Here is a 17,926-nt window from a genome sequence, read left to right on the forward strand (position 1 = left end):
CATTTGTGCTACGTTTGCGCTGGTTGAAAAAAAATTCATTTGTGCTGCTATCATTTAAAAAATATTAATAAAATAATGTCCTGATGCCTGCTCAATCATCCAGGTAAGTAAATTCCAAAAGGTTGATTCTGTTCATCCGGACATTTTCAGTGGGAGAAACGTTTTGTCACTCATCCAAGTGACTTCTTCATTCTCAGCTGACTGCAGGTTTCCCCAACCTTATAAACAGTACATTTGCATAGTGAAGGAAACTAGCAGCACTGAATGAACAATAGGCTGGGGGGTTAGTTCCATGATTGTTATCGTATGCAAATTCTTATGACCATTGCTCAACGACTACTAATCAAAGACACAGATTCTCGAATGGCCATGAGTACCATTCACAGAGAGTTGGGGAATGGCTGCAATCACAGCATTGTAAGATGGCGAAAGATGTACCCTTGGGCCCCCCTTCTCGATTCAGAGATGGTCAGCATCCTGACAGCTTGATGGAGCTTGATGGACAAAGCTGTCTCTCAGTCTGCGGGTTCTGGCCCGGAGGCTCTTCAATATCCTTCCTGATGGCAGCAAACTGAAGAAGCTGTTGAAGGGATGACTGGAGTCACCTGTAATGGAGAGGACCTTCCGGATGAGGCAGGCACAGTAGATCTCCTGGGGAGGGAGACAAGAGAGGTCCCCACAATCCTCTCCGCTGCTCTCACTACCCGTTGTCATTTTTTATTTAAAGAGGGGGGTTATTTAAATCTTTTATGTGAGGTAACATTTACATCACAATGGCTAAATCGGGGCTAAAATCTAATGTCCAGTCACTGAATAAACAAAGGAAAAATTACAGTTTACAGGTTTACCAGTTTGACTCGACACCTGTTCAGGATTTGGAAAGAGTAAGTTGAAAAAAAAAACATGAATTTGTATTTCTAAGAATATGTTGCATAGTTTGAATCGAAGCCAAGGATTTGGATCCCCTGGCTGGTGCAGTTAGTTCAGTCTCAAGATGTGGCAGGACACAGGTAGGTGTAGATGCAGCCGGCAGTTTTTACCAATTGAAAAGTTTAAATGTTAATAATTTACAGTAGCTATGCTACCGTAGCAGTTTTTGGTGATCATAAATAGAACTGTGCAGTCGAGAGGAGACAGCTGAGGCTAACAGAAAGGACATTACGTGTTAAAACCACGCTCTGCTAGGAGGGAGGGAAGCAAACTAATTTCATTCAGTAAAGTTGGTAAATAGCTTTATTCACAAGATGAACAGAAATGGCACATTACACTGAGAAGGGGTCTGTGGATACTGCTAAATCAGTGGTTCTTAACCTTGTTGGAGGTACTGAACCCCACCAGTTTCATATGCGCATTTACCGAACCCTTCTTAAGTAAAAAAAAAAAAATATATATATATATATTTTTTTTTCAAATTCAAGACATAGATATGTTTTTTACTGGTGCACAAAATGAGCCGTGCATGAACATCACCTTGTTCAAAGAACAAAACCAACACAATGCATGAACTTACACCAAATTACATACCTGCAAATCAGTGTGACTTCTGCCGTTGCCTTTGAGAGACCAGTTCAGATATGTGTGGCTTCACCTTGGCAAGTGCCAGTCTCATGTCATTTTCACAGAAAATTCTGTTCCTTTTCTTCGTTTTTATGTCCAGCATCGTCGAAAAGGTTTGCTCGCAAAGATATGTTGTAACAAATGGTATAAAAAAATCCAGGGCTTTCTTAGCAATAATTGGATACTTGTCCATTTGTCAACACCAAAACGTTGAGAGCGTTGTTGTTCCGAAGAGTTGCTGTTGAACCTGGCTCTGCTGAATTTCAATGATTTCGTCAAGGTATTCATCATTGACATCTGCTGTCTCAACAGCAAACGTGAACGGCTGTCTCACCCATGCTGGATATGACTCTCTTGTAGGGAAATATCTGTCGAGAGACTTTGCAAGCTCATCTAAGTGCGTTGCAATTGTTTGCTTCAGTTCCGTGGATACAGAAACATCTCCGATTCCAGACACATCTTCGACCTTACTTACACAGTTGTCCAGAAGGGGGAAGTTTGCAAAGTTGTTGTTCTCTGTTCGTCGTTTCCATAACGTTAGCTTTTTTTGAAAAGCCTTCAGGTGTTCTTCCGCTTCTATGATATTGACTCCACCACCCTGCATCTGCTGATTGAGATGATTGAGAGCTGCGAATATATCAGCCATGTACGCTAAAATGAGAATGAACTCGGGATTTTTGAAGCAATCTGCATGACAGTGTTGGTGCTCTTGCAAAAACAGGGCTAATTCTACACGCATGGCAAAAACACGATTCAGCACCTGTCCCCGGGATAACCACCGAACATTAGAATGGTACAGAAGTACCTCGAATTCAGAGCCCATTTCTTTACAGAGCTCACTGAAGATGCGGTGCCTCAGAGCACTATTTCGCACATAGTTCACACATTCCACCGCGGTTTTTAATACTTCTGCCATTTTTGGAGGCAAGGTTTTTGTTGCCAATGCATGCCTGTGCAAAATACAATGAGCCACAATGATGTGTGGTGCATCGGCTTTTACTAGCGCACCAAAACCAGAGTTTCTTCCCAGCATGACTGGAGCTCCGTCCGTACAAACTGCAGAAACCATGTCCCATGAAAGATTGTTGTCTCTGAAGAAGTCATCCAGAAGCTTCTTCACATCGGCTGCCTTAGTTGTTGTTGTAAGAGGCTTACAAAATAAAAAATCTTCTTTTATCATGTCATGTTTCACATAGCGCACAAAAACAGTAAGCTGGCTTAGATTAGCAACATCTGTGCTCTCATCGAGCTGAAGGCTGAATTTTGCCGGGCTTGAAATCAGATCGGCGACTACTTGAGCCAAGATGTCTTTACTCATGTCTTCTATTCTGTCACTGACGGTGTCATTTGAAAGAGGAATTTGTTTGTTCTGGGGGCCTCTGGATGTCTGGAGTTTTGATCTCCTCCATACCCGCTTCACACCCTGGAGGACGGGGCTGTGGCCCCCCCACACTCCCTAGCAGATCATTACATGGAGAAACCTTTGGAATGCAAGCATGCTGATCCACACAGGTATGCACACATGGGTATTCACAGACACGGACTAAAGCTTTCTTGGCTGCTGCCTCAAAGCACACTGTGCGCTGTCTATCTTGCGTGCTGCACAATATCGTTTATTATTTAGTAAATACTGATATCTATGACTAGCTAGTTTATTGTGATGGTGCTTTGTTCTCTCTATTATTATGTTGCTCTTTGTTGTTTGCTGTCTCCTCTGTTTGTTTTTTTTGTTTGTTTGTTTTTTTTTTTTTTTTTCTCCATACAGGTGACCCAGGAGTTCTTTTTTTTTTTTCTCTCTCTTCCCCCCCCTTCTCACCGTCTCTTCTCCTCTTTGGTTTTCTTTCTTTCTCTCCCCCTCTCTCTCTCATTCATTCCCCCTGTCCTATTTATTAAAAAAAAAAAAAAAAATGACAAAGGATGAACTGAAGCTCTGCCATCACGTAATGTCGCATACTGCTGTTTCTGATGTCATTTAAAAAAAAAAAAAAAGAAAAAAAAAAAAAGAAAGAGGAATTTGTGATAATTTACCTTCGGCCGCTGTTCCGAGTATCAGATTTGCCATCTTTAACGCGGCTGGTTTCACGAGTGTTTCACCAATGGTGTGTGGCTTGCCCTGCTTTGCACCCTGCTAAGCAACTTTGTACGATGCTGTGAGGACTGGTTTGTTAACGGGTAGAAATCCAAGAGCAGGCAGAGTGGGCCTTTCATCGAATCTGGCTCTCTTCACCTTGAATTCAGCAAGTGTTGTGTTCTTGTGTTCCCCGTCTCCATGCAGCTTCAAGAAGTGTTCTTTTAGTTTTGCCGGTGCAAGACTAGAGTTGCTCAACTTGGCGTTGCAAATCACAAATTTACACGATAATTCGGGTGTGGCTGGACCTCTGCGACCTCCGCGGTGGAGGCTCTGCTGAACCCCTGAGACCAACTCACCGAACCCCTAGGGTTCGATCGAACCCAGGTTAAGAACCACTGTGCTAAATCAATGAATTAAAAGAGAGCACCTATACTGATGTGGAGAGCATGTGAGCATTTTTCATTCTTCACTCAGAATGATGTGATTTGCTATCTTTCTAAATGCATTTATTATATTATGGGTTTATAACCGCACTGAAATTTGAAGTGATGAAGCCCAACTTTTATCAAATATTGAGCCAGTCAATCCCATAGTTGTCAAGAATTCAGAGATGGGCCAAGAACCCACCCACTGAAGTCCTGTTTATGTTTGGTTTTTTGGCACAAAGTTTATTTTTCTAGAATGTAAGCATTTTTTTACTTACCATAATTCAGAGCTTCCCGGGCCCCACACTTTGGACACTGCAAGCATGGGGCGCCCACACAAACGCAAAGCAGGAGGTGAAGCAGCTGAATATGTTTCCAAACCAACTTCATTCAAGCCAAAGACTAGAAAATATGGTGAAGCATAACTTCCCTTTGGTTTTACCTGCACAAGTGCCAGGTAGGTCTCCCCTACAGAATTGGTTTTCCCTGCGTCGGGAGCCGCGCTGGGCTCTTCAAATCACGGGCAAAAAGTATCCCACACAGTGTTGCCAACTTAGCGACTTTGTCGCTATATTTAGCGAGTTTTCAGACCCCTTTTTCTCTAAAAAAAGTCGCTAAAAAAAGACGTGAAAGCGCATATCGCTTTTACTCTCAATAAGCACCGGCACCGTTTCAAAAGTACCGGTTTGGCACCGGTATCGGACAAAACCTAAACGATACCCATCCCTAGTGATGGGTAACCCGCGCAGCCTCAGATTTCTCCAGGAAAGCCTTAAGGAGTTGGTCTTGGGTTACAGTGAAAAGTGTGAGTTTTCACGAAACGGTGTGAGCAGCATGGCGAACATTGATGTCTCGCCATGAAGAAACAAATTAGTGTAACTAAAAGAAAGCCAGTCTGATCAGTACCAGACTTTACAGATATGATGACAGACCTGCCCTGAACAGATTGATATGCTCATTGTCAGGAATACGGAGAGCGCCACCTAGTGGGAACAGAAAATGTCATGTCTTTCACTTTGATATACTGATTTTCACAGGTTCATCAGGTCCACCTCAAAAGCAGTGAATATTAACATCAGCCCCTGATGATGCTTCAGTGAGAAAATTGTGAGTTTAAACGGAATGGTGAACCCTGGTGGCATGGCGGTTCACCATGAAAGATGAAGTGGCTGTTGAGGGGCTTGGAAAGTTTAAAAACTCTTGAAATTTGGTCCACACCTCCAATGTGTTGAAGGTTTTCTTGTTATGTGATCATTTTAATGGAATATTGTAAAATGGCTCCACAGCGCCCCCAACAAAATTTCAGCCCCTGCTCTGTGTTTCATCTATGAGTCTGAAACCTGGTAAGTTTATGTAAGATATCAAGATGTACAAAAAAGTCTCTTGGAGCAATATTCCAAAACCAACCGGAAGTCATCCATTTTGAATTGAACATGTAATTTTGGCTTAATTTTTCCCTCTTTTCAGGCCTCGTACCTTGATGAACTCCTCAGAGGGATTTCATCAGAACGACGTGATCTCCAATGCATGGAATCTAAAGACCTCTGTGATGTTAAATTGCAAAGCTTTTTATGTTTAGGGAAACGGGATGGTCAGGGCGGCACGTGGAGTTTCAATCATTCGCCAAAAAGCAGTAATCTGCTGTCACTCAAAAACACAATGTCCAATCTCACCCAGACGACGCAGGCATGAGTCAAGAGTCAAGCTCAGAAATGTTTGATAAGCGATGGTTAGAGCGCCACCTAGTGGGATGACTATAATCATCATTGATTCACATGAAATTTTACCTGGTGGTTCTACACATGAATTCCATCAATGTGACATCAGATCTAACATGCTGGGTGTAGGTGTTGGGCGTGGCTCGATGCAACGGGGTGCGATGGCCCTCATAACACTGCTTGCAGCTTTAATCCTGGTATTGTAAACACTCATCTATCTGACTGTGACCACTTTCTTCATTTTGTTGCCTTTCTTTAGTCCCAGTGTTCTGGTATTTGAACTGCCGTCCTTCAGCAGTACAGTATGAAGGATTTACTATTTATGTCTGAAAGCATTAAGTATGGCATAATCCAGATGGGGCTTAATGAGCTGGACCGAACCGATGTAAAAATAGCAAAATCCAACAGCAGCCAGCACAGTTAGCGGACTGAAAAAAGAAAAAAACTGAGAAAAAAAAAGGAAAAATATTTAATGTAAAAGAGACCGAGTGGTGATGAAGAGAGGATCACACATCTGAATCATTTCTCATTACAGCCATTTATTCAGTGATGAAAGAGGGAGCCATAGAAAATGTCATTAATCTGTGAATTGAATATGCCTGGAATTTTAATTCAGAACGGGTCAAACATAAAACAGCTTCAACTGATATCATCTGTGCATCTCACAATAGCAACATACCAAAAGGGATTTTTTCTGACAGTGAAGCTTAAAATACGTGCTGCTCAAACAGAAAGACCACAGCTCGGTTCCTTCACTAATGGTATTTGATTTTTATAAAATTTTCTTTCAACTTTAGATTCACTATTTGTATTATACAATGTACAAGTTCAGCCAGTTTGCAATAGAAAAAAAATATCTAAATATATTTAGTAATTTTTTATAAATCAAAAAGCTTCCAGGATCTGCTCCAGAAGCTATTTGCTGGCAGCCAGTTTTAATCCCTCGATTAAAAGCTTATCTCACAAAAGCAGATTTCCAAATCAATCACTCGATCTGCTGCTAGCTCTCTGTAATATTAAAACAGAGTGAGGAAACGGGGGATAATTTGTCTCACATTTCCCTTCAATGAGGCGACATTTGGGGAGAAGCTACTGAGTGCAGATGGGAGGCTTCAATGAAAAGCAGTGACAGGCGCCCTGAAGAACAGACGGAGCTACAGCGGTATTGCATATTCTGCATTTGAGTTAGGGCTGGGCGATATATCAAGTTTTTAAAAAAAAAAAATCTATATATTTTCATACGAGATATAAGATGTGACAATACCGTTTATATCGATATAGTATATGTTACGTTATAATTATACTTGTGGAGCCGCAAGTTTGCCTCTTTCGTCCACTTTTGTCTCTACGCAACGTTACTTGGCCTCGCCTCTCCTTCACTGAACACAACTCCCCCTCACCCATAGCTTCACCTGCAGGCAACGACAAGATGAACACAGCAAATCTCCGTTAACGAGTTACCGCAGATCGCTCCGTGGGGCTGGACGGCGTCAACGTGTTAGCGATCTAACCGCGCTAAAATCCTTTCATTTTCTCAAAAATCGACAGCGCGCCTTATGTATGAATTCTGGTTGTGCTTAATGACCGCGAACCGTTTTTATGTGGTACACAGCGCTCAGCAATCTGTCAAAAAAATGTTTTAGTACGACTTTGGTAAGCTACGGAGCAGCACCGCTTATGGATTGTCGGAGCATTACGGCTACCGTAGTCTTTAGCCTCGTGGAGTGATACGTACTGTGCTTCAACGTAATATTACTGTATTGTGTGTGTATAAGGGCCATAAATGGCACCTGTTAAGAGACATGGTTACGAAGAGGATTTCAAACTCAAGGCTGTCAGTCACGCAGTAGAACTTGGGAACAGAGCAGCTGTGAAATCTGTCTGTCTTTGTTATTATGCTCATCGTCTTTTAGTTTACATTTTGACTGCACAATTGTGAGCTTTTTGTTATCCACAAAAACAACATTGTTTTCTTTTATTTATGGAGCATTATTATTTAACACTTAAACCCCCACGGACTGCCATTTGGCTTTTTCTACCTTTAAAACCCGGGAGAGCAGCCAAATGGCTTTTAGCTAAGCTTTAGCTTCAGCCAAGTGGAAGCTAAATTGGCTAGTCATTCATATGTAAATTGGGTTGTTACCTGGGAATTCTGGAGGGAGGGGAGTGGGGGTGTGTGATTGAGGGGTTGGGGGAGCTGCTAAAAGCTGTGAACTTCCTTTTGTGTTTCATCTTGATGCATTCTCAATCATCCAGGGAAATAAATCTCCAAAAGTCACCAACTTGGAGTGTTTCAGTTTGCCATCTTAGGGAGAAATCAACACACATGGGTGTATTTCCTTTGTTGCTGAGATTTATTGATAAAAACAGTACAAAAAAACCAACCATTTGTACACATATTTACAAATAATAATAAAAAGTGAGTGAGTACATTTCAACATTATACCAGTGGTCTGATTGATGCCACAATGGAGCAAATCGAGCAAAGACTGATAAGTTTGCTGCAATTTCCAGTGTGTGGGGATCATTTGTCACCAACTGCATCACGTGCTACAACCCTGGTCTACATATCACCGTTGATGAACAGCTTTTCCCATCAAAGACTCGGTGCTGTTTCCTGCAGAATATTGCAAGTAAACCTGACAAGTTTGGGATCAAGTTTTGGGTGGCTTGCGACCTAAAATCCAAGTACATTTGCAATGTCTTCCCATATCTTGGCAAGGACCCCAATCGTCCCACTGGGGAGAGACTTTCTGAAAATGTAGTAATGAGGCTGATGGAACCATTCCTAGACAAGGGCAGAAATGTTACCACGGACAATTTCTTCACATTGCTTTCACTTGCGCAAAAACTTCTTAGACGGAAAACCACCATCCTCGGCACAGTCAACAAGATTCGCAGGAAAATTCCTCAATCCACTAGACAGACAGATCGCAATGAATTCACCACTCAGGTATGTTGCAGGTCTTTTGTGGTTCTATGTTTATGTGTTTCATTGTGTGTAAAAGGGCTATGGAAATAACAATTTATCTTATTTCTTAGGTGTTTTCAACCTCTGCTGCCACGCTGACGGCGTATGCGGCCAAACGGAAGAAGACAGTCTATATTCTTAGCAGCATGCACAGCGTGGTTCAGACTGATAACACTACCAAAAGGAAGCCAAACACTGTCACCCTTTACAACAAAACAAAGTGTGGCGTGGATGTGATGGACCAGATGGTTCGGGAGTACACTGTCCGCAGAGGAACACGGCGCTGGCAGACCTTTCCAAAGTGTGGGCCCGCCCCCTAGGGGGGGGGGGGGGGGGCGCAGAGCCATTGCAGGGGGGGGCGCAGGAGATGGAGCATAGCTGAATATAAACATTTTTCTTGTAAAACAAAGGGGGGCCTAGCAAAAAAAGTTTGGGAACCACTGATTTAATAAATGCTGATAATTTTTTTTTGAGTAATTTCTTCATGTACATCTACGCTGTATGTTACTAAAAGTGCCTGTGTGACATCTGGGCCACAGCTTTGGCTAACAACTCTCTTTTTGTTCTTACATCATGGCTTTAAAAAAAAAAATTATCGAGATATATATCGTATATCACCATCCAGCTAAAAAATATCGAGATATGAATTTTGGGTCATATCGCCCAGCCCTAATTTGAGTCAATCAAATTTAGGACTGCTGGCTCTTTTTTTAACGGGGTACACACAATGACACATCTTCAGGTTTAGTTTTGAATCTGTTTCCTGAATAATAACAATAAAAATGGCTAAAGCAGAGACATGACAACACACTTTATTTTGTAATGAATTAAATGGAGTGAAGCTTGTGAGCTCAGGCTGGTAAGTCATACACACTATCTCTCCTTATGTCATATACCTGCCGAAACCTTAGCGGTCTTCCTTCATTCCCGAATTTCCCATTTCTCCCTCTGACATATTAATGGCTCTGCTGTCCGGGGTCTCTACCTCCATCAACCTGTAGGCTCCAGGGAGGATGTTTAGTCATCACTCCCTAGTTTCTGTGTGAATCATATGTGGTGGGAGTGATGAGCTTGAAGCCTAGACATCAAACTTTAAGTGAAAACAGAACTGTCTTTTGTGGTAGGACTTGGTGAAATAACGCAAATTGCAATATACCTTTAGAAAGTTTCAGAGTGCTTTGTATCAACTCAATCTTACTCTAAGAGCACCACATGCTGACATTTGGTCAGTCTAGAGGGCCCTTTAGCATCTTTACAAAGTGCAGACCAGAATGCAAGAGCACAGGGGTCCATCTCTCCAGCTGACCTAAAAGCAGTTGCACCTTTTAAAAATACTGTATCTGCTGTACAGCCAATACTACAGAACACTAGGACTAACCAACGAAGAATGAAAAGCGTATTATGAAGTGAAAAAGTCAAACATGTTCATGAATTGCTGGGCTCGGGCTGCCAGACAGTGCACTTAGCTCCCAGTGTTTCAGTCCACTTTGTTGCTTTGTTGATATGTTTGCACACATTTAAATATTTTATTTCACCATGCAAGCCCTGGATGACTCTGCACTGCAAAAACCATTCTAAATCTGTTTTCATTGTGCCTCGGCGCACTTTTCAATCTTAATGACTTTTGTGCTTTAAATTATACAATGCATTTCATTGCTGCAGGCTTCTTTTCTTCCAGAGACTCTTGCTCTCTTTGACGACAGCTAATAGATGCAGTTTGCATCTACTTTATAATCCAGGCTGGCCTGATCAGGTCAGTCACAGATCCCTCTTGAGCTGAAGCTTTTTGTCCCTGATGTGCTGCAGGAGAATTCTTCCTCTCCGCTCCACCATGTGGATGAGAGGCCCGAGACCGCTGGACCCGCCGTGGCTGTCCCAGAATTCCCTGTCTGTGTAAAGGGAGCGTAGCAGAAGACTTTCCAGACAGCCTGAGCGCAGCACAGACACAGCTTTCTCTGGAAATCTGACAAAAGACATAACATTGGTTTTGATATGTTGTAGCTTTAATGGCTGTTTCACAGACTAGAAAACTAAAATATTTGTGTGCAGACTCTAAAGATCGTCATGTTCTTTATTCGTCACAATATAGGAAAAAACAAAGAACCTGCTCATGATTTAGGTTTTAGCAGTGCCAGGGATGAAACAATGGCGACAAGCCTGATTTGTACAGAACACTTTAAAAGAAGAAAATGCTTTACCATGAAAAGTTCAAAAAATTGCCCTGAGCATGCTGCTAGAATAAAGGCTACAAGGCTACTGAAGGCTGACATCTTAGCCTGAGGGTGGCATAAGAAGAAAACTTGTGGATTATCAAAAAAAGGTTCATTCTGCTGGGATGCTCTTCTACTTCAATGTTGAGGTTACACACAAACTGTATATTTTTAATATACGAGTACACTTTTAGACTTGGTGACGGAGCTAGAGGTGGAGTCACTCTGTGCCACAAGAAGAATTCATGTTGATAGTGATTATTACACAGCAGATACTCCCTCAGCCATCATTAGTTTTTGAACCTGGCTGATTCATTAAAAGGAAGCTGACACTTTTCTTCATTACCTCTCAGGGGCGTGGCTTAACAGCCCCATTTCAGCTTCTTCTAAAAAATCAAAAAGCAACAACTACACAGCAATTAAAAAACATGTTGTCCTTCTCTTTGAGTTTGTGTAAATATAAATAAAGTTTTGAAAACTCTACCGCCCTTCATACTGTATGCATCCCACTGCATAACATACCCTTTACTCTGCAAAGGTGAAATTCAACTTAAGGATGTGTAAGAGACTGTTGTTTAATTATTACACAAGATGCATTCTATACAACACAATCTTTTAAAAACTGCATTTTTAAAAGTCACCTCAAGGTTGACTCTTATCCTCGGATGTGCGGTTATATTTTTATGGGCAAGCCATGTTTATGGACATGTGTTCACAAATAAAATCAACAGAACTCACTGTTGATTTTATATACATATATATATATACACACACACATATATACACACACACACACATATATACATATATATATATATATATACATATATATATATATATATATATATATATATATATATATGTCATTGCTATACAGCAATGACATTGGAATGTCGTTCGGACTGGAGAAGTGTAGTCGGATGGTAACAAAGAGAGGGAAGGTAGTCAGAACTGAGGGGATTGAACTACCAGAAGGCAACATTGCAGACATAGAGGACAGTTACAAGTACTTGGGGATCCCGCAGGCAAATGGGAACCATGAAGAGGCCGCTAGAAAAGCTGCAACCACCAAGTACCTGCAGAGTGTCAGGCAAGTCCTGAGGAGTCAGCTGAATGGTAAGAACAAGATCCGGGCCATCAACACGTACGCCCTGCCCGTGATCAGGTACCCTGCTGGGGTAATAGGCTGGCCAAAGGAGGAGATAGAAGCCACTGACATAAAGACAAGAAAGCTCCTTACCATGCATGGAGGGTTTCACCCCAAGTCCAGCACCCTGAGGCTGTACGCTAAGCGGAAGGAAGGGGGCCGGGGACTGGTGAGTGTCAGCACCACAGTCCAGGATGAGACAACGAACATCCAAGAAAACATTGGGAAGATGGCCCCAACTGACCGAGTGCTCAGTGAATACCTCAGGCAGCAGAAACCCAAGAAAGAGGAGGGAGACGAGGAACCAGCATGGAAGGACAGAGCCCTGCACGGTATGTACCACCGGCAGATAGAGGAGGTGGCTGATATCCAGAAATCCTACCAGTGGCTGGACAAAGCTGGACTGAAAGACAGCACAGAGGCACTAATCATGGCAGCACAAGAACAAGCTCTGAGCACAAGATCCATAGAGGCTGGGGTCTATCACACCAGGCAAGACCCCAGGTGCAGGCTGTGTAAAGATGCCCCAGAGACAATCCAGCACATAACAGCAGGGTGCAAGATGCTAGCAGGCAAGGCATACATGGAACGCCATAACCAAGTGGCCGGCATAGTGTACAGGAACATCTGTGCAGAGTATAACCTGGAAGTCCCGAGGTCAAAATGGGAGATGCCCCCAAGGGTGGTGGAGAATGACCGAGCTAAGATCCTGTGGGACTTCCAGATACAGACGGACAAAATGGTGGTGGCTAACCAACCGGACATAGTGGTGGTAGACAAACAGAAGAAGACGGCCGTAGTGATCGATGTAGCGGTTCCGAATGACAGCAATATCAGGAAGAAGGAACACGAGAAGCTGGAGAAATACCAAGGGCTCAGAGAAGAGCTCGAGAGGATGTGGAGGGTGAAGGTAACGGTGGTCCCCGTGGTAATCGGAGCACTAGGTGCGGTGACTCCCAAGATAGGCGAGTGGCTCCAGCAGATCCCGGGAACAACATCGGAGATCTCTGTCCAGAAGAGTGCAGTCCTGGGAACAGCTAAGATACTGCGCAGGACCCTCAAGCTCCCAGGCCTCTGGTAGAGGACCCGAGCTTGAAGGATAAACCGCCCGCAGGGGCGTGCTGGGTGTTTTATATATATATATATATAGAAGAGCGCAGTCCTGGGAACAGCTAAGATACTGCCAGGACTGCGCTCTTCTATATATATATATATATATATATATATATATATATATATATATATATATATATATATATATATATATATATATATATAATTAGGGGTGCAACAATACTCGTATCGGTATTGAACCGTTCGATACAGTGCTTTCGGTTCGGTACGCAAATGTATCAAACAATTTTCTTCGTCAGAAGAAAAGTTTGACACAACTTTTCTTCTGACGATGCTGTCTGTGTTGAGCACTCAGTGGATCTGCGTTCAAATACTCCGCCTAGGCTGCACTGTCGAGCGCAGATCCACTGAGCAAGCTAGCAAGACAGAAGCTAAGCTCGTTGCAACATGGCAACTGCCTCAACGCTAGCCAAAATTAAACCTCCCCCACCCTCATTCAGATCTAGCGTTTGGAACTATTTTGGTTTTCATGTCAAGCATGACCCTGAAGGTAAGCGCATCATGGACAAAAGTAAAACAGTATGTTAGATGTGCCACGCAGTGCGTTAGCGCAGTTAGCTCATCAACGTGTTGACGCCGTCCAGCCCCACGCACGGGGCGATCTGCGGTAACTCGTTAACGGAGATTTGCTGCGTTATGGCGTTAATGTCATTTTAACGAGATTAACGCTGACAGCACTAGTGGGAACACAATGAATATGACTGCACATTTACGCCGACATCATCCTAGTGCAAAGACAAGTGGAAGCAGACAAAAACAACAAGCACGCATGCTACAAACTTTACCCGAGTCATTTAGACAGCCATTAGCACATGATTCTCCTTATGGGGACCTGATATGTTTAATATGCTGCTGAGAATATAGCCCAGAAGAAGCGGATAGTATAGCTTTTATTTTGGAAAGAGACATTTCTCTGTAATAAACTCTCTTTTCCTAAGATGAGGGATTTCTCGATCAGATAGATTTTTATTTTTTTTAATTATTTTTTTGTTTCAGTAACATTACATTTAAAAACTGTACTTTTGAGGTAAAATATATATTTAGAACTTTAATAAATGACAAATTAAAAAGGCATGAACATGTTTTTGTATCGAAAGAATATGTCATTTTTTCAATAAAAACCCTGACACTGGCAGACTCACAAAAAGCACTGATTGCTGTTGTATCTTTTGAACTGAATTGAAATAATGGTGTTCTGGACTTTTCTGATTTGTTGTGTTCATGCTTTCACACAGAGTACTATACTCCTGTATAGGAGATGTCGTGCATGTGAGTGTTCATACTACATGTTCGCTTCTTTCTGCTGGAAGGATGGCATTTAACTTATTGTTTGTAATCTGCTCTTTAATTCAGTTTTGTTGGCTCTTCGGGTTAAACAAAGCCAGATTTCCTGTTGTTGCCTTTAAATATTTGTGCCTTTTGTTCTGTCTGCAGTTTATCTGAAGTTAATTTTGTTTTGTCCATAGTTCTCTGCCTCTGAGTCTCTGCGTGATTTTTCACAAACAGATCAATAATCATACAGGGAGATTTTGTAATGAAGATTTTTACAAACAAGGAAAAGGGAGGCCATACATTATTATTATTACTTTTTTATTTTACAGTGCTGTGCCATACTAGATTTTTGTGATAATGCAGTGCAGACTTCTGTCAGGTTGGAAAGCCATTTGGTGATTCAAGCTTCCTGAATCAATAAGTCATAAGCAAAAAGCTTTAGAGACATCAATATTAGTCATTCTCTAGTGCTGCAAGAGCAGCAAAGCTCAACAAATCACCACACTAAAAAGAAAAAAAGAGAAAGAAAAACACAAAAACAACTTTTGGGACCTAAATCTTTCTAGTAGTTTAGTTTAATGTTTTTTATTCATCAGCCAAGAAATTCAATCTAATTCCAGTAGACCGACACTGCTGCAGCTGTTGTGGACAAAAAAAAAGATGATATGTGTATAAAAGAAGATGTAAGTTTTGAGCTTTGTTTGTATGACTGACCTAGAGGTCAGCTCAAATCCAGCTCTTTATGAGCAAATCTACTCTTTGCTCTTAAAGAGCACTCTGCTAAACGCTCAATCTCTGAAAGTTTTCTTCTACTCTTTGCTCATAAAGAGCAAAGTTTGAAGCCTGAGCTTTGGGCTTAATTTAACTTCAATATTTCACACTATGTTTATTATGAGCATGAACAATTTAACAGTATAGTAATGACATATTTATTGACAAAAACAATTTATTTTATAAATTCAAATTAAACCTTCAACCCAATAAAGTGTACAAAAAAGCAAGAATAACTATCATGTGAAAATGAATGTATATTAAAATGTAATTATATTAATTAAATACAGCAAGCATTAAATACAATAAATACAATAAATAAATACAATAAAATTTGTCCTGTAACACCTCTGAAAACTAACAAGTTTCTCTTTAATCTTCAGTCATGAGAAATAATATGTGACTTTAACATTCTATTTTCATTCAGCTCCAAGTCCAGGCTTAAGATATTTAAGAGAATTTTATGGAAGAGCTTAGTAATCCTAAGTGACAGACAAAGGGGAATTTCTATCAGAGCTGATTCATTCAGTATACTGAATAGCAGGCTAATTGAAAGCACGCTAATCTAATCAGACAGACATCGTAACAAAAATCTAACAAGCTTCCAGTGGACGTTTCTGTGCTGCTGATTTGAAAGCTGTTCAAATCAGAAACGTCACCAGGGAAATATGTTGTTGGATGTGTTTTATTTTTTCCTGGAACATTTCCTTACATCATTGTTTCTACCCGCTGTGAGCTAAAATGAGTTTCTCAATCGGCATGGTGTAATTTGTTGAACCTCACTGCTAGACTGAAGGACACGCACACAAAAAAAAAATCTCATTTGCCTGCTTCTTCTCTGACATAATGTTTTATACTCACTCATCAATGCCCTCAACCAGCTTGAAGTTGAGGTTGTCTGTGGACTGTTGTGGTCTCCCTGCATTATCTATAAACACCAGTGTGGAGGGATCCGTCTTCCTCACCTGAGAATACACACAAACATACACAGTCAACACAGAGCCTACTGTTTGCTCACCAAGAAGGAAGTGTGCACCGATTGGAAGTGAGTAACATTAAACGTAATACAATATTAACAGGAATAAATAAAGCTGATAAACTACAGACGTCACGATCCTGGGTTGTTTGACACAGTGTTTTTTGTTTTCTTATATTTTGATGTTTACGGTTTATATTTAAGTCTCATTTAGTTATCTTAAGCTCATTTCTATTTTGCCTAGGTTCTGTTTATTAGAGTCCCTCTAGTGTCTTCACCCCCTTGTGTTTAATGCGTTTCAGTAATGTTTTTGTCTGCCATCTCCCCCTTGCTTACACGTATTCCCCTTGTGAACCATTCCTTTTCCTCCCAGTTATCATGGTCTGTTTGTGCTTAGTTATTTCCATGTCTCATCTCCAGTTTCCTTCTTCCTCTGTGTCCGTGTGTCTTAGGTCGTGTCCAAATTAATGGGCTGTATTCTCCTGAGGACGCATTTGAAGGCCGATTACATCACAGTGACGCAACGCAGGCTGTTCAAATTCGTAGACTCCTCCGAATGCAGCCGACAAATGTGTCCTCTTTTTCCCCGAATTTGAAGGATGGGTCGGGTGTGTCCTTCGTGGCCCACCATATCCCAGAATTCATAGCGCGGCCCAGCCAGTTCCAGTTTCCAACAATGGTGGCTGCTGCTAAGTTTTTAATATTACTCTTATTACTCTTTCTGGGTCACAAAATAAACATATTTTCAGGCGAGAATGCAGCTGTGTAAACTTCAAATATCTGCTCGGTTTATCAAGATACCACATATTTGCAAAAGTGCTCCGACGTTTTCGGAAACGTCTGTTATCCACCAGCTCGATAGCTAGCTGGGAGCTCGAGGGTCACTAGAGCCGGCGAGAACGTCAAACTCCCGGCGCATCATTTTCAGATCACCGCGGTCTTTCGCTACTCAGGTTAAACGTGATATAAAAGTCACTTACATAACCTAAAAATGTTATTGTTTGGCTTTTTTCAGTGTTTTATTTGTTCGTGAGTAAATCGGTTTGGCTGAGATTAAAATTATTAGATTAGATTAGATAAAATAAAACTAGCTGTGTGGTTTTCACACATCTGAATAAACGTCAAACAGAAAACTGATTAAACAGAAGTGTGAGATGGTCGAGAATTTACACCAGTGTCCTGTTATATTTTAGATAGCAAGGAGCAGACGGCTGAGTTTACTAAACTCCACCGAGACAGCGGTGACGCAAATCTGTGTTTCCACTTCACCATATCACCTCCTGTGGCCGTGGCTCAGGGGGTTGGGACTCGCATCTGTAACCGGAAGGTCGCCGGTTCGATCCCAGGGCTCTCTGTCCTGGTCGTTGTGTCCCTGGGCAAGACACTTTACCCTACTTGCCTACTGGTCTTGGCCAGAGGGGCCGATGGCGCGATATGGCAGCCTCGCTTCTGTCAGTCTGCCCCAGGGCAGCTGTGGCTACAACTGTAGCTGCCTCCACCAGTGTATGAATGTGAGAGTGAATGAATAGTGGCATTGTAAAGCGCTTTGGGTGCCTTGAAAAGCGCTATATCAATCCAATCCATTATTATTATTATTTAGTCTCTGAGTTTTCATTCATTCCTTGTCCAGTCTGGGGGGATTTCACGTATTCATGTCAAGCCTTCATGGTCCAG

The 17,926-nt window shown here is 41.7% G+C and overlaps 1 protein-coding gene across 3 annotated transcripts in view; it reads right to left on the bottom strand.

The window, feature by feature from the left end:
* Nucleotides 1–8,108: 8,108 nt before the first annotated feature.
* Nucleotides 8,109–17,926, bottom strand: part of gask1a (golgi associated kinase 1A) — a 78,606-nt gene continuing 68,788 nt past the window's right edge. For all 3 annotated transcript variants that reach the window (XM_085290602.1, XM_085290603.1, XM_085290601.1), the window contains 2 exons: nt 16,138–16,241; nt 8,109–10,705 (listed from right to left, as the gene is read on the bottom strand). In XM_085290602.1, coding sequence (XP_085146728.1) covers nt 10,501–10,705; nt 16,138–16,241 — 309 coding nt within the window. In that variant the 3' untranslated portion in view covers nt 8,109–10,500. The remainder of the gene's footprint in view (nt 10,706–16,137; nt 16,242–17,926) is intronic.

The sequence above is a fragment of the Mchenga conophoros genome, linkage group LG11, assembly GCF_057382185.1.
Source record: "Mchenga conophoros isolate Kocher_MC1m ecotype Shallow Benthic linkage group LG11, M_conophoros_male_GT1.1, whole genome shotgun sequence".
NCBI lineage: Eukaryota > Metazoa > Chordata > Actinopteri > Cichliformes > Cichlidae > Mchenga > Mchenga conophoros.